The sequence below is a fragment of the Xiphophorus couchianus genome, chromosome 6 (genome assembly GCF_001444195.1).
Source record: "Xiphophorus couchianus chromosome 6, X_couchianus-1.0, whole genome shotgun sequence".
NCBI lineage: Eukaryota > Metazoa > Chordata > Actinopteri > Cyprinodontiformes > Poeciliidae > Xiphophorus > Xiphophorus couchianus.
The window spans coordinates 23,424,722-23,452,494 of NC_040233.1; the positions used below are offsets into that span (position 1 = coordinate 23,424,722).

Consider the following 27,773-nt stretch of genomic DNA (forward strand, 5'->3'; position numbering starts at 1 on the left):
AGAGGCAGGGCAGCAGTTTGATGGATTTTATCAAAGCACATGGGTTAGAATGGCCCAGTCAAAGTTCAATTGAGGTTCTGTGGCAACAGTAGAAAGAACAATGGAAAAAATTTAGATTTTCTTAATGCTAGAAACTAAAATCAGCTGACTCAGTTGTATTTGCAATTATTCTGTGTTGTGATTTTTATCTTACAATTATGAATTTGTCTTTAAAATACATGGAAGTTTGTGATTGTCAATGTGACAAAACATGAACTAAATTCAAGCAATGTGAAGCAATTGCATAAGAACACTGCAAAAACTAGTTTTGAATGCAAATGTCTTAAAATAAGAGAAAACTAACTTACAAGTAACTTTTCAACAAGACGTAGGAATTATCTTAAATTAATAATTCCTTAATATTAATTTGAAACGTTCTGGTTCCATTTGCAGATTATTTTACTTAGAATATGTGAAAACATCCAATGAAAAAGGCACTTTTTCATCAATATTAAGGAATTATTGACAGAAAACAAGCTTTTAAAAGTTACTTGTAAGTTAGTTTGACTTATTTCAAAGATATTTGCACTCGAAACTAGACCAGAAATACTTGGTAAGTATTTAGTGTTTGCAGTGAATATATATCAGTTTGCTTATATCTTCAAAACCCATCCTCCATCCTCGTTTACTTACAAAACATTTCTGCTGTCATAAATTAGAGGGGTTGTATCAGCTAGTCTTTTAATTTCTCCTCTTCATATTTTATGGATTGCCGTGGCGGAAAGAACACAAACGGGTGCATCGATAATCAAGCTCCTGTTCATTTGTGCACAGATCACATCCAAACCGCAGCTGTCGGGAAAAGTCTGGACTCAGCACCGTCTCGGCTCGCTTTTAAAAAATCTAACGAGACGCCTGATCTGACGCGACAGCTCCGCCTGAGTCCCACATTCATGGAACGTCACTGAGTCGGGTGTATTCTCATTCTGCACACTCACTTTTGTCTTGAGATGAATTTAATCACACAAAGATTGTTTGATGGATTTCTTTAATCCCCGAAAAGAGAGTAAAACACACAGAGGACAGAAATTACATCAGAAAATCACAGTGAATCTAATTATAGCTAAAAAGCAGACAGCAAATGACAGACTAACAACATGTAATCACTTCTTAACAAAACGCACGCTTCAACAACATGCAGCGTTTCCTCCTCCAGACAGCAGGAGTGTGTTGGATGTGTTTAAAAAAATAAAAAAAACACATTCTGTGTAGCTCAAACTCCCTGTGACAATTTTACAAGGACACTTGACCTGAATGATTTAAAGGAAAGGAGTGTTGCAATGCAAAATAAAAAGCACAAGGAAGGAGGCGACAGAAATACCGTTGCGAGAAAGCACTTTGAGTAATTGGCAGCTGAATTCACGAAGGAATAAAACGCTTCAGAAAGAATTGAAATCAGACAATTAGAAGTTCTTTAAGGAGCTGCTCCTGAGTCCGAGAGGAGGAAGTAATCACCTCCCAAAACAGGAGAAATGATTCCCGTCTTCGTGCAGCTCGCTTTAATTAGAGGCCAGCAGCTTTTCAATTATTTTTATTACAAAATGACCCTCAGTTTGCTTGAACACTTGTTTCTTTTTCTTTCTTTTTTCCTGATTTACATTTAGACAGCAAAGAGGAAAAAAAGGTAGAAAAAAGACCCCCGTCAGTTTCAGGCTAGAGGAGGGATGGATCTGAACAAGTCGAGGCTGTGAATAAAAACAGGCAAAATTGAAATTGAAAAAATTAAGGGAAAAAACAATCCTTTGGATGAGTTAGATTCAAAACTAAGTAGTAGAAAATCCTGATTACAAGGAGGTGAACACCTGGGTTTCAGTATAATTAACATGGGATGGGTTGAATTCTCAAAAAATATATAAAATAAAAAATATATATTTTAATATTTCATCATGTTCCCTTAGCTTAAGAGACGGAGACACTCGTTGTTCTTGAGTCTTAAACTCTGGTTTTAAAATTCAGTGTTCTGGGTCTCAGCCAAACAGTTTTTAGGCAACATACTGACCCTGCACTGTCACTGAGGTATTTTTAATTGCTTAGGACACCGCTGGGTAAATCTAATGTGTTTTTAAGGGGATGGAGTGTTAAAATATAGAGCAGTTTGTGTTATTCTCCATCTAGATGTGCAGAATCATGCCAGAATCAGAGCTCAAATCAGGAAAAATACACTGAATGAAGATGACTGGAAACAAAGTATTTGCTCTTCCTTGAGACCTGATTGCATCCGAATCTAAATTTACAAGAAATTTAAATTATGTCTGAAGCTATAAGTAATTATGTTTACCTTTTATATATCTGATGCTGTGTCAAATTATAAAACCATCCTTCATTTCATTATGTTTCTTTCTGATGAAGTAAAATATTTTATTGAATTTGTCCTGATCAACATTTGTTCTGAAAGTATTTGTTCAAACTTGAATGCTTTACCACTCATTTACACTCTGATGCTCATTTCAGACTCTGAATTATTGTTCCATACATGCTTATAAAAATGAAATCTGAACAAATAGAATAGTGAAAAAGTGTTGGGCCTAAAAATAAACATCTGTCACAGTATCTGAAAGCCATATCCTCAGTTTAAAGCTGTTGTTACATGTAAAAATATGCTTTATGTGTGATTAAAATAGGAAAAAAAAAAAACATGGATTTTGTATCATTTGAGATGTGGCCATGTTAGTTTGTGTTAGAATGCAAAATGTAGGCTGTAAGCTCGGCTACTTCGTTGTTTATTTCATGTTTAATCATCATTTGACAATCTTGGGCTGAAAGTTTGAGGCTCTATAATCAGTCTATGTGTAACAAGGTTTTATTTTAACAATACTATAGATGTTAAGTTTGTCAAAATTTGTTTATTTGACCTTTGAATTTATTTTGTTTAGTCAACAAGTTGTTTCTTCAGACATTTATTGGTGTTTTTAGTTCGGTTACGTGGCTCTTGGCAGTTGGTGGTTACCATAGCAACCAGTAACTGACAACTCCTCCCACCTTTTTTCTGTTGCCGTTGGTAACTGTGGTATGTATTAGGATCAGCTCTGTGTTTTGTTTACAAATATCATATTGTAACATATATTTTATATAAATTTAATAATACTTTGTTTCATGAGTATTTTTTCTATGTCTTGTATGTTTTTAACTGTTATGTTAGCTATGTTTAATTTTACAAATGCTAACTGCTGTTAACTGCTCACTGGGAGTTATTGCTTTGCAGTTTGTTTAGGGTTATTTATTGTATTTTATTTAATGAATAGAACTGATGTTAACCACCAACTTGATTTCCTCTTTTGCTAGAATAAATACAGTGAACCTGAAAGTGTCTGTTGTGAATCTACTGGAGCTGAGACGAACATAGAAGTGTAGGAGATATGGACTTAAAGTTTTATCACAATATTTTGTGGTATGTTGTGATAATGAGAAAAGTGGCTATTAGATAACTATTTATTACTGTATGGCTGTAACAGCATAGTAGAACAATTATAGCTCCCAAAACAAAAATGCTGCTCTGAAAAATCTAACCCATGTGCAATACGCTTCTTTAGGTCACTAGTGATCTGTGTCACACAGTATCTGGATTTAATCATATTTTCAAAGATATTGATATTTACTGATGCTCTGATTGAAGAAATGATGGAAAAAAACAGCATAAATAACAATCCCACTGATTTTTTAAAAACATCATTAATTTGAACATATCGTGTCAACAATAAATCAGAATTCTTACCATGATAAAGAAATTTATCACGATAAATGATAAGATAAAGGCCCACTGAAGTTCTAAGTGGTTTTATATTTGATAGATAATTACATTTTAAAATTTCATTTTAAAAGGTTTAAACTCCCCTACTTCAACATGTTGAAGTGAGATAACCTTCATCACTGCAGAGAGAGTGTCTGCATGGTATAACATGAGGTTAAGGAATTTTGTTATTTTATCATTTCTATAACGTTTGTGACTTGAAAATTGCAGCAAGAAGCATAAAAGGTGAATAAAAAGAAGAAAACCGATGAGGAAGAAGTAGATCTGACAATGACTGAACACAAACATAGAGGAAGGTGATTACTGCAAAAAGGAACAAGCTAGGCTGATGTAGTGAGGAAACACAAAGATGAATGGTAACATGAATAAACACAAAGAGCTAAATAACACCATGGTTAAATTCAGAGCATTACAACCAACCACAATACAGAAACCAGGCAAATTTAACTCAAGGTCTTACAAACTGTGACAGTGGCAGTCTGAGTTAGCTTGATATAACATTGTGTGGGCAGAAAGATAACACTGAATCATTATTTACTTAATAAATGTGCCTGTGTGGCAGCATACTGGCAGCTAAATGCAAATATCTATTTGATTCCCTGTTGTTAACAAAGCCCTGATTCTTCTTTTGAGTTTAGGATCTGTTTTATGAATAAAATGTCAAAGTTAGGTGGATTCACAAGCACCTGAAGATAAGTGAAAAGCAGCCAGAGTTCACAGAAAAACCTTCAGAAATCATGTAGACCACATGTGTCAAACTGAAAGACCTGTGGGCCAAATATGGCCCGCCGTAGCTTTTTATGTAGATAGAAAATATTATGTTATCAATCAAATCAATGCAGTTTTTATCCATTTACTGCCAAATTATATCAATCAGTCCCTCCAGGTTCTTGAGAATTATCATGGAAATTCATTCAAAATCAACAAATCAAAATAATTTTTTTGAACCAATACATAATAGGGAGTTTATCGCAGATTTTTCTAAAAAATTGTCAAAATGTTTTACTTGTACAAAACAGCTGCCTCAACCTTAATTGATGTCAGATTATAGTCCATGATCTAAACAGCGAGTAATAAAAAGTTGCACTTACCATCATAAATAAGGGCAAATATTTCCAAATTAGTGCCACAAACAATTTGATTTTTATTGCAGAAATCACAAAATCCTGGAGGAACTGAAAAGATGTTCAATAATATTATTTAATTTTAAGAATTTATTGACATTTTAACAGTTTGTGAACAAGTTTCATCAATACATTCTGGCACAACCGGCCCTTTAAGAGCATTTAATATCTTGACTTGGCCCAAAATGAAAATGAGTTTGTCTCGCCCCTGTAGATGCACAAAGAGACTCTGAAGGATTAAATGGAGATGAAACAAAGTAGAAAGAACTGAGGCATCAAGAACTTTGCAGAAACCTATGTATAAAACTTTTTTAAAGGTTTTTAAATCTTACAAGTTTCACAAAAGCTGTAAGTATTTTTTGTCTAGTTTCCAATTAAAATATCTTAGTACACCTGAAGAAAGACAAAACTAATTTACAAGTAACTTTAATCATTGTCAGATCTTTTTCAGTTATGACATGAGCAAAATATTGTTTTGAATATTTTTTAACTTGTTTTCAGAAGAGTAATTTTTACAGAAACATCTTTTATGTTGAAATAACACAGAAACCAACAGAAAATGTCAGCCTGACCTTTTTGTGCTTTGCAGTTTGCACAAAGCAAGATATATGATGTTAATTAGTGAATGTTAGAGGTCCTCGCTGTTCAATTAAATTTTTTATTTTATTATCAAGCCATGTTGCTACAATTTCCCTCTAATTTCTTTTGTCAAGACAAAACTTTAAGATCATTTTAAGGTAGTAAATTCTTCTCAATCTCCAAATTCAGTCCCATTTAAACGTATGATATGACTGTAATCGACTGATAATTCAATAAAACGTATTCTTTCATGGGTTTTTGTATGTTTGCTGATCAGAAAATAAGCTACAAAAAAACCCAACTGCACACAAAATACAATAAAGGCAACTGTTATTAAAAGAAAAAAACATACAACAAAAGTCTTGGAGCAAATCTTGAACTGATGTAATAAACGTCCCGTTAAAGTCACATTAGATGATGATAAAACAGCAGAACTTTCCCCACTGAGTGAAATGCGGTTACAGTGATGCTGCAGTGAGAAGAGTGATGAAGAGCTGCCAGATGACTGTACAATCCCAGGCTGAGAGGGAAAATCCAGAAAAATGGTTGTTAATCTGGAAACATGCACCACTGTGAGGGCTGCACTGCAAAAACACAAAATCCTACCAAGTACTTTTGGTCTAATTTCTAGAGAAAACATCTTAGGACAGTTAAAATAAGACAAAACTAACTTACTAATAACTTTTAGGCATGATATATGTGCTTGTTTTAAGTAAATAATTTCTTAATATTGATAAAAAAGTTCTAGTTCCACTGGCACATTATTTAATTTACAACAAGACATGTTTCCCATGTTATATATGAAATAATCTGATCAATATGAGTGAATTATTTACTTAAAACAAACTTATATCTTGCTTAAAAGTTACTTGTAATTTAGTTTCGTCTTATTAGATATTTGCTCATTTTTTCTAGTAAGATATTTGCACTAGAAACTAAACCAAAAATTAGTGGTGCTGAAAAAAAGTCAGTATCAGTTCAAATTGCTCAAAAATAATTTTTTGTAAAATTATCATTTAAAAATATATTTCGTAAAATTATTGAATTTTATATAATAAAATAAAATAACTTAATAAATATATTTTCATAAAAAAATTTTAATTTAGTAAAAATTATTTTTAGAAAATTATTTTAGGACATAATTAATTTTGTAAAATGATTTATGAAATCTCTAAACAAAATTGTCCTTCAAAAAAGAGTCTGGTTGTCATCTAGTTTTTCATAAGAAGAGAGAGAAAAGGGAAAAACAATAAATCCTGCAAATGGAAACTATTGAGCTTATTTTAATTTATCATGTGATTAATTGATTTATTGCTTATTGTGACAGGACTACGTACTGTTTTAAATAAATGTATTTTCCTTTTGTCAGTCACAAAATTTAAAGAGAATCTCAAACATCTGAAAAGGAAAACTGGATTCTGAATAAAGAATCTAACAAATCATGACCCTAAAATCTGGAATTTAATCGCCAGACTTTTCGTCTCTACCAAAAGCACTTGGTGAGATTTTGTGGGTTTTTTGCAGTGCAGTTTCCCTCCGGAGCAAAACGAAGTCCTTGACTCGTTCAGGCTGTATCGTTTAGCAGAAACCTCAACTCCCAGCTGCTGGTGAAGCTCGGCAGGGCGGCGCTGGGAACGCTGACCCGGACCAACCCCCAAAAACCTTCAGTCCAGCTCAGGAATTTAAAACAGGACAGTTTTACATTTTTCTGATTTCCAACAAGCGGCAAGGTGATGCAGCAATGCCACGCACCTGTTGCAACTACAAATATGCCACGATTTGCAGGTAAAACTATAATCACCATTAAAGCGAAAACTGAGCTGAAAACAAGCTCCTCCTGAGCTTTTAGTCATGTTAGCCTTCATTTGCTTTATTGACTGCCAGTAGGCAGGAAGTTAATCTCTATGCATTTAGTTTCTGATAAACACTGGAATTTATTTGCCAAATTAAAACAATTAATTTAGTTTTAGCATTGTGAATTAAAGCTTATCTCTGCAGACTAAGAAGGAGCCTAAACCCATAAACAGATTAATGCATACAGCAGTTTTATGGAGCTCATCATTCGGTGCATCTCCTGGAGAAATAAGCACAATTACTGAACGGATGAATCACTGGAGCAGCTCTGATGTCTCTCAAGGACTGCTCTGGATGTTTCTAAAAGGCTGGATTTGAGTTAGAGCTTTTTAAGATACAATATCTCTATAGTGAAGTATAACAGCTACTGACAGATTAATATGCCGAACCCCATAAATTCAGCAGCTAAAAGATATAATCAACAGTTCTACTGAGGTGTGCACAGTCCGAATGTTTGCTGTGCTATTAAACTACGTAGGGATTTCCTGCAGACAAACATGTTTGAAAACTTAGGGAAGGAATGGACTAGGCGTGGCCGATGTGGTGAAAAATGCCATGATTATTTCTACAGAATAATCACGGTTATGATTTTAATACAACTTCATGGACTATAAGGGAAGGTTTAGAGTGTTTAGACCAAAAGCGTACACTGGTGCCACTCTAGATCCAAATAATCTGCTTCTGGCCACGCCCCCAGCAACGTTTACACTCGCACGGGAAAATTATACAACTGTACATCTTTGAAAAGCAGAAGTAGAGCCTCCTGCACAGCCAACAAGAATGCAGCAAGTGGTTTCTGCATGGTAAGTCAACAACAAAGCACTTATCTTTTCCAGCTGCCATTGTACAGTACATACAGTGGTAAAACCAGCTGACCAAATGTACTGGTGCTGAGCTTGTGTTGCTCGGTAACGGGGCTGGACTTGGCTGGGGTTGCTAGGTAACAGCGCAATGCCTATAGAATGTGACTCAATAATCAGGAGGATTTTGAAACACCAAAAAACATAAACATATTGCCAAAAACTAGTGTTTTTTTTTTTACCACCAGGACAGTTAAGAGCAACATGGACATAAAACTAGCAAAAAGTGAATTTTGCATAACTTTTTGAAGGACAATTAGGATTGCAGACACTTCATAATTAATTGTAATTGTTGTTTTTGTTTTTTTGTTTACTTACTTTGAATATTTAAAATGTCTTCTGGTGTTAAATGTTCATTAGAATTTAAAGTTCATTGATATTTGATCATGTTTTATTGCATTATTATGTCGTTACCATTTTATTTATGTGTTAATGATTAAAAACGCAACCCACTTTTTTTTTAGATGACTTCCTCAAGCTGATAAATTCTGAAATATTCTGCATTTTGCAGAGATTTCTGTCTGGTTTGTTGATTTGTGAGTTTATATCTGCAGTATAAAAATCCTAATGTAACATGTTGTTATACTTTAAAGTCTAATATTACCCACTTCTGTTTTAAAAACAAAACAGATCAAATTTCTATAATGACTTTATAAGCAGTGAGAAAGATTATCTCCTGGATTATGTGGTGCTGAATTTGTGTTTTTTATTGTGGCTCTGCAGGCATTTCTGTGGTTATTTCTGTGGTTTAAAGGCAGCTGAAAAAGGTCTTAAAGCAGTTTAATTAAAGGCTGAACACAACTTAACAGAACGCATTTTGACTGAATGTGACTGAAGCTGCTGTTTGTTTGCAGGGAAACTCCACAGGGGTCCCTTTAACTTGAGGCACATTAACGCTGGTTTGTTTTCCAACAGGCTTTCAGCTCCATCTTAATGTTTTTATCCACGGCTGAGGAAGAAAATCCATTACAAGCCTTTTTTCTTTTTTAATAATCTATCTCATTTGTTCTTGGAAAAGCAGATATTTCATACCTTGAAATAACTTTATTACTGTGGTTCAATGTTTAGCTGCTTGTTTTTTTCCTACATTTAGAGTTACGTTCACACAGAAGCCAAATGCAACCCGAATCAGATTTTTTCGGTCCAACTCCAATATTTTCGCCTGGACAAAAATCCAATTTCTGAGCCCTTAATATGTGGTACTAAATCAGATACGTATCTGATATGTGTCTACAGTCACATTTTATCCAACTTTTACGTTATCGACATGAGACATGCGTCGAAATCGGCACAAGAAGAAACCAAACACGGTAAATCCGGATGTAAACAGTGGCTGAAGCAAAAAGAGCCGACACTTCATTCTTGTTATGATCTTGTGACAATACTGTCGGCTCTGATTGCTTAACAATTTATCGATCCAAAGACGGCGGCGTCCATTATTACTTCTGTAAACATTGCGCTGCTTTGTGACGTCTAAGTGGAAATAGGCATCATCCCGTATCCACTATTTATACAAAAACAGCTGGAAAAAAATTATATTGTGAAAGAGTTCAATATTTTTTTAACTTCTTTCAGAAAGTGAAACTCATCATACATAGGGTTCATTCACACCAGTCCTGTTTAGTCACTTTATTGAAACATTAGTTGATTTGTCTAGATCACATGTGTCAAACTCAAGGCCCGTGGGCCAAATCTGGGCCACTATAGCTTTTTATGTGGCCCTCTAGACGCTAGACTAAACGCTAAGTCTGCTTGAATATTATGTTATCAATGAAATCAACGCAGTTTATATCTGTTTACTACCAAGATATATCAGTCCCTCCAGTTTCTTGGGAATTATCGTGGAAATTTACGCAAGATCAACAAATCCCTGCATTTTTTTGTGCTAATAATTGGAAGTTTATTGCAAATTTTTCTAAAAAATTGTCAAACAATTTCTTACTTGTACTAAACAGCTGCCTCAACCTTAATTGATGTCAAATTATAGTCCATGATCTAAACAGCGAGTAATAAATAAGCGCAAATATTTCCAAATTGGTACAACAAACACTTTGATTTTTATTGCAAAAAATCACAAAAGAAATCACGAAATCCTGGAGGGACTGAAAAGATGTTCAATAATATTTAATTTTAAGAAATCGTTGATATTTGAACAGTTTGTGAACAGGTTTTATTAATACATTCTGGCACAACCGGCCATTTAAGAACGAAAGTGAGTTTGACTCCCCTGATTTAGAAAGTCGGATTTGTTTGGGGAAATGTGAATACGTAATCAAACTCTGCAAATTCTGGTCCGCCTAAAAACCTCGGTCTCTATTCGATTAAAGTGAGCTATGGTGCTGTTTGAATACATATGTGAACATTAAGAAGACCGAGACATTAAGAAACGAAGTCCACTTCCTGCTTTTAGAGCAGAAAGTGGACTGCGCAGCTGCCATTGTACAGTAAATGCCCTGCGCAGGGCATTCTGGGTAAATACAACCAAAACAAACGCAACAGTTAACGATAGCGAGAGAAATGACAAAAGAGAAATCCTACAACCACTAAAATCTGACGTCACTCCATTTTTGTTTACATTTCCTGACAAAGGAAATTGCACTCAGTGTCTTCTTCTGAGGTTTTTGAGTCTTTTACTTCAGTGGTTCTTGGTGCAGCGCTCCCACAGGTGAGGAGGGGAACAGGTTTTTCAATTATTTTGATTGTTGAAGTGTGAAAGCGAACCGCAGCAGTTGAAAATGTAACAAATCTCTTGCAATTTTGGTCTCCAATTTGACTGAATCTACCAGACTATCAGGTGTGAAAACACCCTTTGAGTATTTCAGCCTGTAGTTCTTGCAGGTTTGATGATTATGGTTTAAAAAAGCCATAAAAAGCAGTGTACTTGTGTACTGAATTGTGTCACTTTTGGTCCTTATTAGCTAAGCATTATACATTATAATAGCGATTTTGTCCAGCAGCTCTAAAGGCTAACAATGCACATTTTGTTCCAAACTTTCAGCCCAGTTTTCACATGTGACTACAGCCGACCTGCAAACCACGACAATCCTGTCCGCTTACGCTGGAGCAGAAGTATCTCACTGTCCTCTGAGTTGCCTAAATTAGAAGTCTTTGACTCTTTTCAGTTGTCATCGCTGGTCCCACAGGCCCCAGCAGAGACCCACTGGTTATTCTTCACCGTCCTGTAACAGATGCGATGAGAAGTTACTGAGCGCGAGTCGAGTGCGCTGCACCCAGAGACAAAAGGGATAAAGTCCACACGGAGATGTGTTACACAAAGAGGCACAAAGCTGGAGGAGAAGATGAGAGAAAGAGAGCAAATGCATCTTCTTCTTTGTCTATACAATGAACTGCAAAGTATATGGCAGGCACAAAATGATAATGGGATACAATTAACTTCAAATGGTTTCACTGCACACATAAATCTTCTCCTCTGTAGGGACACAAACTGCATCCAGAGAGATGGACTCTAATTGCACCTCGCTCTCTGTGCTGTGCTGCTTACATTGTCATTGGCGCAGTAAATCAGCAAACCCTCCAGAGACTAAAACCAAAACCACAAGGAAATTTAGCTTCACTGGATTATAGCAAGAAAAAGGAGCCGACATCTTCAGGTTGAAACACAACGATGCTGATTTACATCTTTACCTACAACCTGATTTTTGATCGCTTTGTGAAACAATCTTGTTTGCTGAAGATTTTTTAAACGGATCGATGCAAATTGAAACTGACAAAGCATCTGCCTTCAGCAGATGAAAGCCTGAACGAAGCTTGTTACAGGAGGCAAACTCCAAGGGGAAACAGCAGAGAAGCTGATGAGACGTCCAAGCCGACACAAATCGTCCAGTTGGCGTTCTTCCCCCCAAATCCAAAACGAGTTAACACCAGATAATGTCTTTTCCTATCAAGGCGGCATTCTTTGCTGGACTCACAGAGCCGCAAATGTTTGGTTCTGCCAGTGCAGAGCAGGGAGCGTTCCACATTCGTCTGCTGAAAACGTACAATCCAAGAAGCCGAAGGTATGAAAGATGCACGTCCACGTTTAGTCTTCAGATTTCACTTAATTCTGAAGAACCAAATGGGAACGAAATAACAGAAATGGGGAGAAATCTGAAAACTGATGTGTGTGTTTGTTTTAGTGTGAATTTTGTCAGAGTCGGCCGGGTCACGACAGCTGCCACGGAGGGTTGAAGAACTTGATGGAGTGGGTTTTGGCCCACTTGGCGAAAACTGACTTCTCTGTGATGAAGCGGTGTCCGCCGTAGGGGGCGCTCTCATGCAGATGGTACTCTGCACACTCGTCCCGGCTGCCCGCCTCGTAGTAGTGGTAGGGAACCTGCCTGTAGCCCTCAGTCCTAAAGGGAGGAGGAGAGAAAAGTTATCAGACAAAATCTTTCTCTACTGAAGAGGAAGAGAAGGTCGTTACACATGAATTAGGTGATATAACCTTTTATTTTGAAGGAAGAGTTCATCCAGTTATCAGGTCTGGACACCAAATAGTTGGACGGTTAAGTCTTGCAAAAACATTCACACAACTAAAACTTTTCACATTTAATTTTTTTCTATTTAGTGGTGAGATGTGATTAAAATTTAATTACAAGTTCTGTATATAAATGCTCCAATTCTAACGTTAACATTGGGGGCGACTGTTAGCTGCTGCAACATGTTTAGCATTGAGATGCTACTTCAGACTAGAATAGCTTCACTGAGAGGCTAACTCTTATTAGCATAACTTTAACACATTTATAGTTTTTCTAGCGTTCCTTTACATTGTTTTTTTGAAGAAAGAATTCAACCCCAATGGACCAAAAGACGCAGTTTCGTCATCTATTGCTGTTTTTTCAAACAGTGCTTGTGCGTCACATTTACAGATGTACCAGAAACACAACACGAAGGTTCCTACTCTAGATTTTTGTATTGAAAAAACAAAAATGTGCTTAACTGCTTTAAAATATTGATGTAATTAATTAATCAAAATTAACAGCTTAAAGTTCCAACCTTTAATTAATTGATAGATCCAAACTAAGTAGAGTTTAACATCTATATGCTGCCATTTTTACAGAATGTGTCTTTTTAAAATAGCTCAAGCTGAGTCAGATTGGATGAAGAACATCAATGAAGATCGGTTTTCAAGTCAAAATATGGTCAATGGGATTTAAAAAAGGACTTTAAATGGGCCAATGTAACATGTATGGTTTTTATAAAAATTAAAATTAAAATTAAAAATGAGTGAATTTTACATTTAAACAGTTGTGGACTTAATAAAGACATAGTAATTGATGGCAGTTGGCTTGAAATTTTGCACAGCTGAACTTTAGCAGGATAACATTTTGTTCCATAATGAAACTACCAATTAAAATTACGCCTGATTTCAGAGTGAACGCCAGGATTTTGCCTCACTTTGGGCGCTGGCTTCAATGCTTCTGAGTGACCCGTTACCGTCTTCAGCTGGGATAAACCGATACGTTCAAGCAGCAGCCAAGTGCTCTCTCTGAGCACTTATTCGTTTCCAAACACTTTCCTGCAACAACCGCTCCCAGTTGGTTGTGTGTAACACGCCGCGTGGGGAATGAGGTTCCCCCGTCCTGCAGCACTGGGATGAACTGCAGCTCCATCTGTGAGCGAAGGGTTCATCAGCCAAAATCTTACAAATGCTGTTCAATCCCAACTAGGTTTACACAAAAGCTTTTCAGAGAATAAAACACGGTTAAATCTCAACAAGGTTTCAACCAGCTGTGTTTTTATTTTAACAAGAACTATATGCAAAGGTTTTAGACTGCATTTTATTACATTCAAGCAGCTATTCGTTCTTTTGATCATGTAGCGTTCTCTAGTTCCTCAGGTTTTTCTTTTTACTGGACTTTCACTTTCTTTTTCTCTCATTTTCTGTCCAGGATGTGGATAAATGACTTAAGTTTTAATTATTTACCTAGAAGCAGATTCATTGTTAAACTCGGAGTGACAGGATTTAACCTTCACAAAATTTTATCGATATTTGTTGAAGAAATACTTACTAATTTAAAAAAAATAGCATTTAATATGTCTTTATTGTGTTATATTAATGATTAGTAGAGGTGCATAACATCAGGAAAGCAAAAATACAACAACTATTTAGGACTGGGCAATAAAAAAAAACCAATCATATCACAATACCACAATAAAATTAACACTAGCCAATACTGATATCACGATATGCAATAATTCAGATTGTTTGTTTTGTTTTGATGCTTCTGATTGTTTTAAGAACAGTATAAAACTCATTTATACAGAATGACTTCTCTGTTTTCTGTCTTTATTAGTTTTTTATGTTGTTATTATTTGTATTTTTAACATTTGTTTCCACTGGTATAGCACTTTGTGTTATTCTGACCTATAAAAGGTGCTGCATAAATAAAACAGACTCACTTACTATCTCTAATGTCCCCTGGCACTATTAAATAAGATTTGAAGATTTTAGAAGGTTAGTTTTGATTTCAAGATTTATTTTCAAAAACTAAACATGCCGACTGTCCTTTAATCGCCCAGCTCAAGGCAATTAAACCATTTAATATTACAATTACATTCATAATGTTTTATTCACTGAGTGTATTTGCAGATGCTAATTGTTTAAAAAACTGAGTTTTAATGTACAATTTATCCCCAGCAAAACAATACAGTTGAGTTTTTAAGTTAACTCAGAGCTGCAGAAACTCCTGCTGGGATGAAATATGTCACAGGTAAGTGAGTGAAATAAGACACAATAACAACACTAATGTAGACCATGGCATATCGATGAAATGTAGTGTGTTAGTTGAAGGGCTTTGAATTTATTGCAGCATGAGACATACAAAATAACCAGTAGAGTAAATCTGAAAACATGCAGCAAATGTCTCACTGCAGAGTAAAGAAAGTTATTGTGTTTTGTCCTAAATTTCCTGTGTATAGCATTCATTAAAAATAATATGATCTCAACCACCAATAAGCAACAGCACAACGCAGCGGATCAGGTTCACTGTGTCCTCTGGTGTCTGTTTTTAATGGCGTCTGACAGCTTTATGAGCGGATGACTTGTGTAACAACTGCATTGGGAGGAAGAACGAGACAGAAGAGAAACAGTCGTAACAGCAGCAGCAGCAAGAGAGCGACTGTGGCTTTCTGCCAGTTCCCTGTAACACACAGCTGCTTCTCCTCTGTGTCACACGGCGGGCGCGTCGGGTTTAACAAATAACTTCAGTTTCACCAAAGCTGGAGAAAATATTCAAATCCTACACGAGTGCTGGACAGTGAAGATAGTCACATGATCAGTATAAACAGATGGGATCGCACTCACGAACGCTGAAGCATGCTAAACGAAACATTAGCTTCACTATCAGCGCGTTAGCAGACGTGTGCCCACCATTGTTGATTAAAAGCCATTGAAAACCTGTATCAACATTGCGGCTGGACAATAAATCAATAACAATATGTATCGCGACAGAATTGTGATCAATATCAATACATAATACAGCTGAAATAATATCCAATAATTTCACTGAACTCCAATCCAGAACAGCACAGCATTCTGGGAAATGTAGAGGAAAGACTTTTACCGTTGAACCTCTCATGGCCAGCTAACCAAAACTGGTGGAATCAACTGACTCACTCACTCTTTGGTAACCTAGCAACTCACTCTTTGGTTACCTAGCAACAACCTGTTGGGTAACTTAAGCAGCAGCAGTTAAAGATTTCCTTATAATTGCTTAAAAATAATTTTAAAAAACAACATGGAGTGAAAATTGTTTGGAAAATAAGATAAGTCACTTGAGCAGTTTGGCATAATTTCAGATATTTAAAACAAAAAATAATTAATTATTCGACAAATATGAAATGCTTAAGTTGAGTTATTCAGCCATATTTTCCCAGCCTTATACGGCACACAAGAAAAGGTCCAAATAAAGAGACAAAATTGTAGTAGCCTGTCATGGTAACACATTTTGCTGGATGATCAACTGTCCCAGAAATAATTGAAATAAACAATAATATTGTTGTTTAGAGACCATTTTCAAGTAATATAATGACAACAATGACATAAAAATGCAAGAACATATTCTCAAAGATCAATAAACTTTACATTCTAATGAACATTTGACACTGGAGCTGGAAGACGTTTTAAAAGATTAATAAATAAATAAACAAAACAACAGGAACAACAAATAAAATGAATTATGAAATTTCTGTAAACAAAACTGTCCTTCAAAAAAAGGGCAAAACACCAGACTGAAGACTTTTGTTGAGATTTTAGTACAATGAGAGACAAACGAGAAAAACAATAAATCATGCAAATGTTGAGCCTGTTTTAATTTATCAGGAGATCAGTTGATTATGTATTGCTTATTGCTACAGGTCTAAGTACAGGTACATTAAAAATATACTTCAGTATACAAAGTACTTGTACTTTGCTCCATCCTGCCACTGATTTCACCATCTCTGCAGCTTTAAATCTGAAAACCTGGAACCGCTTCATGCAAACATGGAAGTTGTCAGATCGGAAACTTGGAAAAACACAACATCTGCAGGCATCAATGAGGACGGGGGGGAAATAAACGATGCACATGCAGAGAGGGGGAGAAGTATCCAGTAACTGCCTCGCTAAATCATCAAATCTCCTCTGTGCCGGTTGAATTACGCGCGCCTCTCTGCCATGTGTCTGCGGCTCTTATCTCAGCTCCCGCTGCGCACCGGGGAACGCACGGAGGATGAAGAGCTGGATTTCCAGCATGCATTTGGGAAGCGAGTTTGAGGTTCAGGAGAAGGAGGAGGTTCAGGTGGATGATGAGTTCATCGAGAATGCGACGCGTTTAGAGAGAGAGAGAGAGTAAGAAAGAGAGCAGCCGAACCCAGAGCGCCGTGTTTGTCATCCCTCCTACGGCCTCGCAGCGCGACGGTAATCACTCAGCCGGGAGTCAGGGAAAAGACGACAGGCGCGTTCACAGGAGAGACGCAAAGCAGAGAGGACAGCAAGAGACACGGCAGGCAGAGACAGACCCAGTAACGCCACAAAAAAATCCAGTATGGATGCCAGAATGAAAATGTAACCGTTAAATCCAACAGCCTGGCTTCGAAATGGACAGTGGTGGGATGTGGCGAGGTATTTATTTATTCCAAACAAGTTTTTAAAAACAAGAAAACAAGCAATCAGTAGGACAGAGAAAACATGTGCATACAAAATAACTGAACAAAAATAATTAGCTTACCACCACTTTTCTGTTTGAAAAAGAGTAGGAAGACATGAACACTTATTTAATCCTACATCTTATCTCAAGTTAAAGAAATATATCACTTACTGACGCACTAATTATCAAAAATGTTCAATTAAAACACAAAAACCATGTTATTGACCTCTAGCGTTGAGTGCATGTGCAAAATGTCCGGATATAAACAATAACATGCAAAGGGTCCATGTTTTGAATGTATTTGTTATTTATTTAATTAGATTTAATCATGGATACTTTCAGCTTTTATATGAAGTATCTGTACTTTTATATGAAGTTTCTGTACTTTCTACTCCACTACAGTTTGCTACACTGCAAAAACACAAAATTTTACCAAAAACATTTGCTCTCATTATCTTAATACACTTGAAATTAGATAAAGCTGACTCAAAAGTAACTTTTCAGCCTGACATAGCAGCTTGCTTTAAGTAAATAACTCCTTAAAATTTATGTAAAAGTACTAGTTCACTTATAACAAGACATTTTTCCCACATTACAAGTGGAAAAATCTGCTGATGGAGCAAGAGTTTTCTCATCAATATTAAGAAATTATTTACTTAAAATAAGCCAAAATGTTACTGTTGAGTTAGTTTTGACTCATTTCACGTTTACTAAGATATTTCAGTATAATTTGTTTTTGTTTTTGCAGTGTAATGTGTTGTGTTACAAGTTACATTGAGTTTTTTTATTTGTTTATTTGTTTTACAGTAATCCATGACTTATTTGAGTTAAATGGTTCAAAATGTTTTAAAAATGATGTCAGAAAATTAAGATACTGTTCACTATTGACCCTATTTCAATACGAAATATTAAGTATTTTTAATTATAGAGTTATTTTGTTAGGTGTGTCTAAAGATAAGATAAGATAAGATTGAATTGATACAGGGACATTTGTTTGTCCAAGCGTAGCCTGCAACGAAAATTAAAAACAAGTAGATGAATAAATAATTAATAACAAAGAAAACATAACAATAAATAGCAATTAGCAGTGATATCGCTCAGTATATTGGTAAAAATATATTAATTTAAAACTATAAAAATGTAATTAAGCATGTTGGTTGTGCTTTGCGTTAAAAACTTTCACAGATATAACCACTTCTCTTTCTTATTTTTCTTGCTGGCTTTTAACTCGACTGATGCACAGAACCACAAGTCCAAGTGTAAACTGTAACACAATAAAACCACATTATTTGCATCCTTGTCAACTAAAATGATGTATTAAAGAAAATAATGATATTGTAGACCATTGCATTAAGGAATACATTCAGCAAGTACTTTTACTTTCAATACTTTAAGTATTTTACAAGGAAGTTAAGAGAAAATAGTACTTTTACTTGTACTAGTCTATAATTTTGTCTGTTTATTTGTGTTTCTCCACTGCTGGAAATGAAACGGTGTGCAGTTAAAGATGTGGATTTCATTTATCAGTTTTATAAAATCTGATGTTTTTATTTCCATAAGTGCTCAGAGGAAGTAGCAGGTGGTGAGGAGGCAGTGAGGTGTGTCGTCACTGGTGTCTTACTTGCAGTAGGTGTCGTTTATCATGCCGTAGATATGGATCTCTTTGCACATGTCCATGGCCAGGATGAGCGTGAACCAGCCGGTGCTCAGGTAAGAGCCGGACTGAATCCTGCAAACGCAGAAAAAAATAAAATAAATCTTGGTAATAATAATATGCATCACAATTCAAATATTGATAATTTGCAATTACAGAGTTTCATTAACACTGTACCAGCGACCTTTGCACCTTTTGCTGATGCATTACAGCTCAACCGAGTCGTTAAATTATTCCAACAAATGCTTCCACTGAGAGCTTGTCCTCAGCTCAAACATAAATTTGAATGTAACGGTAATAGCAGATCAGCAGAAACACCATCCTCTCCTTGAACAGATGCCCAGTTCAATGTGATTTTTTATTTAACACTCAAGTTTTGGAGCTTTTACACTTGACTGGAGATGATAAAAAAAAACTACTGAAAGGCTGAGAAACAACAGGCAGCTCTTCAATTATTCAAGCACCCGGTGGGCAAATCAATACCAACATGTATAATCTTTTCATGAGCCCGAGACTATTAATGTTTGATTTGTGGATGTTCAAAGTTAAGACATGTCAGCTTTGATCATTTTTATCCAGACAACATGGAGTTGGAGTTTTATCTTGGCTGGAGGTTGAGAAGAAAGTCTAAAGCCTGAGTCTGCAGGTCGGACTGGGCAGGGGGCCACGGACTCCCCGAGGCCACTCAGCAAGCCAAAATATACTGAAAACAGAAATATATGAAGATATATTTAATATTTATTTTATTTAAAAAACACCTGTGGCTCTCTGGACTCTCCAGAGACACAATAGACTGAAAATCTAAGCTATTATTTCATAAAAGAAAGAAATGTCAGAACAAATCTACACCAGATTCCAAAATTCATGACTTTGGTTTGATTGATCTCTATACCAATAAATATATATTCATTTATATAGAGCTCACTGCACTGACCATTCAACCAAATATTGATTTCTGAACTCTTCCTGAGTTAAAACATTAGTATTGTTGTTTCAAAATGAATATGAACTTGTTTTCTTTGCATTATTTGAGGTCTGAAAGCTCTGCATCTTTTTAGTGTTTTGACCATTTCTCATTTTCTGCAAATAAATAAAACATTTTTTGCTTGGAACATCAGAGACATGCTGTCAATAGTTCATAGAATAAAATAACAATGTTCATTTTACTCAAACATAAACCAATAAAAAGTAAAATCTGAGAAACTGATCTCTTAATTTTATCTAGAGCTGTATACTGAACTCTATTCAACTGAAAGTTTACATAACAGCCTAGTAAATTAGCGCTTCATAATTTAACTGGAATTAAACTCAAGGCCCGTGGGCCAAATCTGGCCCGCCACAGCTTTTTATGTGGCCTGCTAGATTCTTGACTAAACTCTTAAAAGTGTTCTTAAATATTATGTTATCGTTCAAATAATGCAATTTTTATCTGTTTACTACCAAATTATATCAATCAGTCCCCCCAGTTCCTTAAGAATTATTGTGAAAATTCACACAAAATCAATGAATCTCTGCAGTTTTTTGCACAAATAATTGGGAGTTTATTGCAGATTTTTCCTCAAAAATTGTCAAAAACTTTCTTACTTTTACTAAACAGCTGCCTCAGCCTTAATTGATGTCAGATTATAGTCTATGAGCTATACAGCGAGTATTTAAAAGACTCCCCTGTTCTAGGGGAAACTACTGGACTAAAGTTAGAAAAAGTGTTCAGTGAACACTATTAACTACTAATCTCTCCATGAAAATGACCTCTAACCAGACAAATAATGTACTTCTCTTCCAAGACCTCAAGCCGAGCAGAAGCGTCACTCGGCTTTCACTCTAAATGTTTAAAAACAGTTTGCAAACTCATTAAATGTTCATTAAATTAAGTGAAATCAAATAAGACCACAGGAGAGAGATTTCTACTATGTTTGTTTTACAGTGCTTATAGCTCTGAAAAAGATGGAAGCTCAAAGTAAATAAGTTTAGAAATAAACACATTTTGGGGAATAGTAACGATTGTGTCTCCGGTCTCACGCTGCTCAGTAATGATGTCTCTGCTCTGAACTCCACAGCGCAAATAATGGGAGCAACAGTTCACCTCTGTGCCTTTCATGCCCAAACTGGAGAGGACAAAGACTTCATGAAGACTTTTAGTGTATTTATTCCTGTTTCCTATTGAAACTAGTGTCAAGAAAATTGGTGTCAAGAAAAGCAAAAGTAAAAGACTGATGCTAACTCTGGAGGAGCTGCAGAGATCCTCAGGTCAGGCAGGATGATGTTAGGAAAACATAATTCAGCTGAATCATAGTGGTGAATATCGCAAGAAAGATAAGATATGATGCATAAGTAAAAATGTTACTGGGTTCAAAGCAACTTGGTTAAAAAGAAACAAATGTCTTTGATTTTTCTCAACAAGGTTTAATTGGAAAAGAGACGCCACTCTGTTGCTGTGAAGTTGCTACTGAAGTTTGCTGTGATTTTTCAACTGCTGTGGTTTATACCTCAGATTTATGTCCGGGTGTTTGAAATGGCTACTGTACATTTTGTACGAGCCGCAGACATTTTGACTTTTGACTGGAGTCCAAAATTAAAACTCTATGGCGTGCTTTCTGACATGGAAGCTGCAAATTTGGATTTTCACAACAACAATCAAGTAAATCTAACAAAGAAACGCTCACCGTTCCCTGTATTTATTTATTTATTTAATAAAAAGAGTACCATCCCCCTATTCTGCTACTATTAATCCTCCTTGTGACACTTCTTGGCATTATTCTCACTCACTCTTGGAAACTTTAAACATCGATTTGAGAAGTGCAAAAAGGAAAAAAAAAAAAACAATGCAAGAGAGAATAAAGAGACCGCTTAAAATGATCAGTTTCTCTGATTTTACTTTTTATAAGTTTATGTTTGAGTAAAATGAACATTGTTATTTTTTTCTATGAACTACTGACAACATGTTTCCGAAATTCCAAGCAAAAATGTAGTATTTAATTTGCAGAAAATAAGGAAAAAGATGCAGAGCTTTCAGACCTCAAACAATGCAAAGGAAACAAGTTCATATTAATTTAGAAACAACAACACTAATGTTTTAACTCAAGAAGAGTTCAGAAATCAATATTTGGTGGAGTAACCATGAGGGGGTTTTCAATTCTTTCCAGCGCTGCATAAAACACTATTTATTTTTAAACAATTTCTGGTGTGATATGGATAAAAACTGTCTGGAGAAACTCTGTGAATAAATAATGAGGAGCCACTGTGTTAGTCAGAGATACCAATCCAATCCAGAAATGTAAGCAAGAGGAATCAATTTAGAAACCAATCAGCTGCTAACTTTCAGCTGCATTATTCAAAATGTTTGGATTTTGAACCCGACAAACTCCTTCAAACACTGATACACACAAACATGCATGCGCTGGAGGTGTAGGGGAGGAGAAATTACAAATATATATATATATGCAATTTGTCGTAATAAAAGGGTGGAACAGCGTGGAAGGGAAATGGGACATTATCACCGATACGCGGCTCGGCAGCTCTCAGCCGTCTGAGCTGTCAACACATCACCATCACCCTGCATTATTCATTAGCAGTTTGCCACTTCGGCAGCAGACAAACAGGCTAGCACGCAAACACGGGCCGGCACATGCACCACATCCCCGACGGAGAGCTGGATGTTCTGGAATAAATGAAGGGGGAGGGATCTGCTGCACTGATAACTAACATTTCAAAGCTTGACGTCTGCTGGATGCGGAGGCCCAGAGAGAGAACGCCTGATAGCATTCGAGGCCTGAAACAGGCTGCAGTGTTTACCTGTGACGGTTTTAATGGGACAAGTTTGCGGAGAGGCGGCTGTTATTGTGTGGTCAATTTAAAAGATAAGGCAGGCTGTGAAGTCGCTTCGGCAGGCGACAAATAACATCCACAGCCCGGGGACACGGAGAATGCAATTTGCCTGTTTGGTTACAGCAGAAGAATCTCCTTTTACTCAAAGGCGGCAGACAAAATGTGTCATAAGGTCTGACTCGACGGCGCTTTGCTTTTAAGAGAATCCCTTTTAGTCTCCACTGAACCTCTTGTCTTGCAAAATGAAATAAGCAGAGCTTGGGCGAAAACAAAGCAGGAAAGAAAGTGCATAAAGAAATTTTCTTTCAATAACCGAGGAGAGGTGAGGTGGGAGTTACTAGAACAGGCAGGATCGAAACAAACAACCCCCTAAATCTGAGCTGCAGCTCGCTGAGCTTTACATCTGGAGAACAAGAAGCTAAGCCGGCGTGGAGAACTGCCCGGGATCCGCCAGACACTCATCTGCCTCCGATTCCACTCAATAACTCGCTCTTGACATTCGCGGCAGGAGGGCTGTCCATTTGTGTGAGATAATCTGCAATGACGGGCGATTCAGCTGAACCGTGCCTCGTGATGGCTCTGCATGTTGCTCCGATACGATCTGTCACCTGTCAGAAACACTCAGAGGAAAATACCTCAGCGCCATTGTGGCAAGCTGATCGCTCAGAGAGGACGTCATGCTTACACGGAATTCAGGGAAACAGCTTTTCAGGGAGATTTTTGTTTTCTTGCCCAAAGTTCAGCAAGATGATTGATACACCTTTCATAGATATTCCTCTTCCTTCTCTGGCCTGCAAGCAAACCTCCTGTGGATTTTTCTTTAAGCTTTTACAGGTTTAGACAACAATAACTCAGGTCAGGGGTGTCCAAACTTTTTGTCACACAAGCCAAAACTGTCGAATCAAAAGTAGTAGTGGTCCCAAAAAAAACAAAAAACAAACAAGAAACGTAAAGTCAAGCAAATAAAGTAACAAGATTTTTAAATTTTTCTCAAAATTGATTTTTATTGTGGATCCAAAACTTGAGAGGGATTTTATCAGCGGTGGGCCATTGCAGATATGAAACACAAAAAGGAGTAAATTTCCAGCAAAAATCTCAGAAAGATTTTAGAACAAAATTGGAAATCTCAGAGTTTCAAAAGTAAAAATCTTTTGACTTTAGGAATTTTTCTCAGTTTCAAAACTCAAAAATATCCAATGAGTTTTCTTTGCTGGAAATGATTGATGACTGTTTGTGCAATTCAACTCAAAAATGACACAAATTTGTCCCATAAATGGAGAGTTTTAATTTGTAAACCGGATAAAATTATCAGCAACAAAATGTTCTTACAAAGTATTCACCTTTTTATAACCAAGTTAAACCTTGTTTATCCAGAGACTTTTACTGAAAAACCAGCTTTTATTCTTTCTTAAAAATGTGAAAAAAGTTTTTTGGAAATAAATTTATTCAATTGAGCCCAAAAGAAACTAAAAACTACTTTCATTTAATACAGCAAAATCTGCTAGAGCATTTCAGATCCGAATACGGCGTTGTTAAAATCTCTTTCAAGTTGTGGATCTAACATAAATATCCATTTTGAAAAATAACAATAAAATAAAAAAACTTTATCTTTATTTATTTATTTTTTGGCCTACGTAATAAAACGTTTGTAGACCTCTGATCTTTATTCGAGTTTATCTCCATTTGGATCAATGATCACTTGGTTAAAAAGGCAAAGAAAATAACCAGTTATCTCTCCAAACTTATTTCTTCATTATGACTTAAGGTCAATATGCAAAAGCACTTCTTTTATTCCTTCTGGCCCTAAAACACCTTCTATAGATAAATAAAAATTGTTAAGAACATTTTGGTCGTATTTCACTGTGATTAAGAATCACGGTCTGATGGTGATATAACCAAGATAAAATGCAGCTTCAGTTACTTAACAGTAAAGTAAGTTTACAGAAATGACTATTTGACTGGAATTTAACTTTATCTAAGTATGTACAGTATATACTGTATATAAAAGTGTAGTCCCTGGTTTTGCTTTGACGAGAGAAGAGCAAGGTGAGGGGGTGTAAAGACAAGAGCTGAATACGTGAGACGCACTTTTCAGAATTTATGATTTATGGAAGGACGTCTCATTAAAACATTTCATGCTTGCCTGAAATGAATTATAAAATAGATAGATTGCATGAAACAGCATAATGGAGATGTGTGGTACGTGATAATTTGGGTCCAACTCAAAGCAAGGACTTTTTCATCAAGCTAAATATACGATACCTTCACTTGAACAAAACTTTGTTATTCTGTCAGAAGATTTTTCACTTTTCCCACAAATTTTTTAAACCTATTTTGTGACTTTACTGTATCACAGCCAATCATTCTGGACTTTGTCTTACGTTGGACCTTTTGGTTTTCCTGTGATAAGATCACTTTTCAAAAGCATCGACAGAATTGTAGCAAACAAAGACAATGTCATCAGCATACAGCCGGATTTTTAGTCTTTGAATTTGGGAGACATTGAATGTTCTGATTTTTACCAAGTCAGAAAGTTGAACCTGAATGATAACAAAAACAATCACAAATAATAAATAATCTCATCAGTATTTTTTAATGCTTGTCAAACTCAACTAAAACATGTTTATATTTGAACAGCTGAAACATCAGCCTTTATAAAGATCAGCAATCGGCAAGAAAACTGTAATCTGTGCATCCCTATTTTTTTCTTATACTTTTATTACAGATATATTATAGTTACTGGGCTGCATTCAGCCCATTAAGATGTTCCTGTGGAGTCAAATAAATCATCTGGCTTGGAATAGCTGATATTTTATGGGGTCTGCCACTGAATATTTTATACCCAGCCCATTAAGGATCCCTATTATGCTTCATTCAACAGGTTAGAATATGGTTAATACAAAACACATACATACATTTTTTTCTCCACAAAATCATTCTTACATAACTAAATTTTTGTCTGCTCAGTTCTGCTTATTAACTGTTCTAGCGTCGCTTGTCTGCTTTAAGTATAATTGCTGCTGATGCGCAATTATACGACTGTTATATGCTGTTAATTATACAACAGCAGTAAAACCAGCTGACCAAACATGCTGGGCTCGGTTGCGGTTGCTAGGAAACAGTGCAGTACCTGACTCAATTTCCAGACACCAAAAATATTAACTTGTTGACAAAAACAGCTGAATGTTTTTTTTAAAAGGAAAAACAAACATTTTGGTGTTTTTAGAAGCAGAGGAGAGACAAATAGAAGTACAAAAATGTGCACATTTTGAATAATAAGGTCTCCTTAAAAGACTTTTTTATTTCAATCAACCTTTCCAGCAATGGAGCTTTGTGAGGTCACTAATCCTGCCACGTTCAATATCAGAAAGCAATCCAGACAATGTGAAGGGCCGATAGGAAAAGAGGAATTTATCCATATTCAAGGCCAAGTTGATCTGTTTATTTTGTCTCTGGCTCCTGTTACTTTGTTTTGTATTTGAAGCTCTATTATAATCTACTTATGATCCACCAACACACACTGTGAATACTTGTAATTTCCTTCCAGGTCTTCAGGTTTTATTGAAAACCCTTTTCAGCTGCAGAGCATTGATCCATGCACATAACAACCTGGTTAAACCATTTCATCCATCCTCTTTCATTCTGAGAGCATGTCAAGCATCTATTTCCCTTTGCATCTTATTTGAGTCTTTCTGTGTTACTTTAAACAAATTCCCATTCAATCACAGCCTTCAGGTTGTAAACAATAAGGTCTCTGGTTGTACAAGAACGTTTTCACTGCTTTTTCACTAGACAGGTTCTGATATTTTTCTTCTTCCTCATCAGCATGTGAGCTTTCACTCATGTCAGGACGCTGCCTGATGCAGCCGAGTTTGTTACTAGTTGCTTCCTTCACTCAGCAGTAAGCTGTGAGACAGGTTTTTGCCTGTGGGCGGTTCTGCGTAGAAGAACATCACACAACATCTTCCAGTGTGGAAAACTAAACTGCGATGTGTCCCCTCCCCCAATCCCACCGCACCGGGAACAAATAGTAACAAAAACGGGAGGCTTTTATTGGTGGAACGTTTTTCCCTTAGGAAGACCGCGGAGCAGAGTAATTTATTGTAATGATAAAACGAAGGAGGCAGCTGTGTGGGCTTGCTGAGCCGGTCTTTATTTCTGCCGGGAGGCGACGTGAAGCATGGCGAACGACTTCCACAACCTGCATTATGAAAAGAAATTTTGCTCTTTTTTGAAAAGGCCTGGTTTTGTTTACTTTCATACACAGAGCCATTAATAAGGCAGAGAAAGGAAGCCGGCCCACGGAGGAATAGCCGTCTGCTGATGAAGGGGAAGCTCAGTCGTTTGTTTGAGGGTGATTTTGTCTTTGACTCCCATGATTCGCTACAGTAAAGTACACTGACTTTCTTTTCATGCATATTAAGCAGGTTAGAGGGTGAATTTGATGTGATGAAAGAATATTTGGAGTGTTTCATGCATGCAGATGAAGAACTGGTCAAACGTTTTCCTTCAGCTCCTGTTTCTGTTGTTTTCTGTCCTGCAGCTACTGCAAACAGGAAACTGAGGCTCTTCTCCTACTGAACGGGCTGCAAGTCCTTGAATATTTTTTCTAACATTCAGTTGCTTTTATATTCAACATGAGAATGCACTAAGGTAACAATGCAGCAGAGCAGCAAACAATGTCTGCCGATTAACTTTGGCATCTTCAATCTCTTCAGGAGACATCCTGTCTTAAAATGACAGTTTTCTAGTCTTTACTTCAGCCTCACACTTTTAAATTTTACATTTTCTGCAGAGAAATAGATATTAATTAACCTTTTTAGTAATTTAAACTATCACTACCACTTTTTTATTTGTATAGGTGGCTTATTATGCTTCCTTGAACAGGTTAGAATACACAAAACATGTTGATTACATGCTTGAAATTTTATTTCACACAAAATTATTCTTATGTAATAAGAT

At 36.1% G+C, this 27,773-nt stretch overlaps 1 protein-coding gene and 1 long non-coding RNA gene across 2 annotated transcripts in view; one reads left to right on the forward strand and one right to left on the reverse strand.

Moving 5' to 3' along the window:
* Positions 1–588: 588 nt before the first annotated feature.
* Positions 589–10,121, forward strand: LOC114147065 (uncharacterized). The gene is made up of 2 exons (XR_003596017.1): positions 589–4,673; positions 10,030–10,121. It is a non-coding gene; the product is annotated as an uncharacterized LOC114147065 (long non-coding RNA).
* A 798-nt stretch (positions 10,122–10,919) lies between these two features.
* The window catches only part of st6galnac3 (ST6 (alpha-N-acetyl-neuraminyl-2,3-beta-galactosyl-1,3)-N-acetylgalactosaminide alpha-2,6-sialyltransferase 3), an 86,973-nt gene continuing 70,119 nt past the window's right edge, over positions 10,920–27,773 (reverse strand). The window contains exons 4-5 of the mRNA XM_028019451.1: positions 18,954–19,061; positions 10,920–12,556 (exon numbers count right to left, since the gene is read on the reverse strand). Coding sequence (XP_027875252.1) covers positions 12,367–12,556; positions 18,954–19,061 — 298 coding nt within the window. The 3' untranslated portion in view covers positions 10,920–12,366. The remainder of the gene's footprint in view (positions 12,557–18,953; positions 19,062–27,773) is intronic.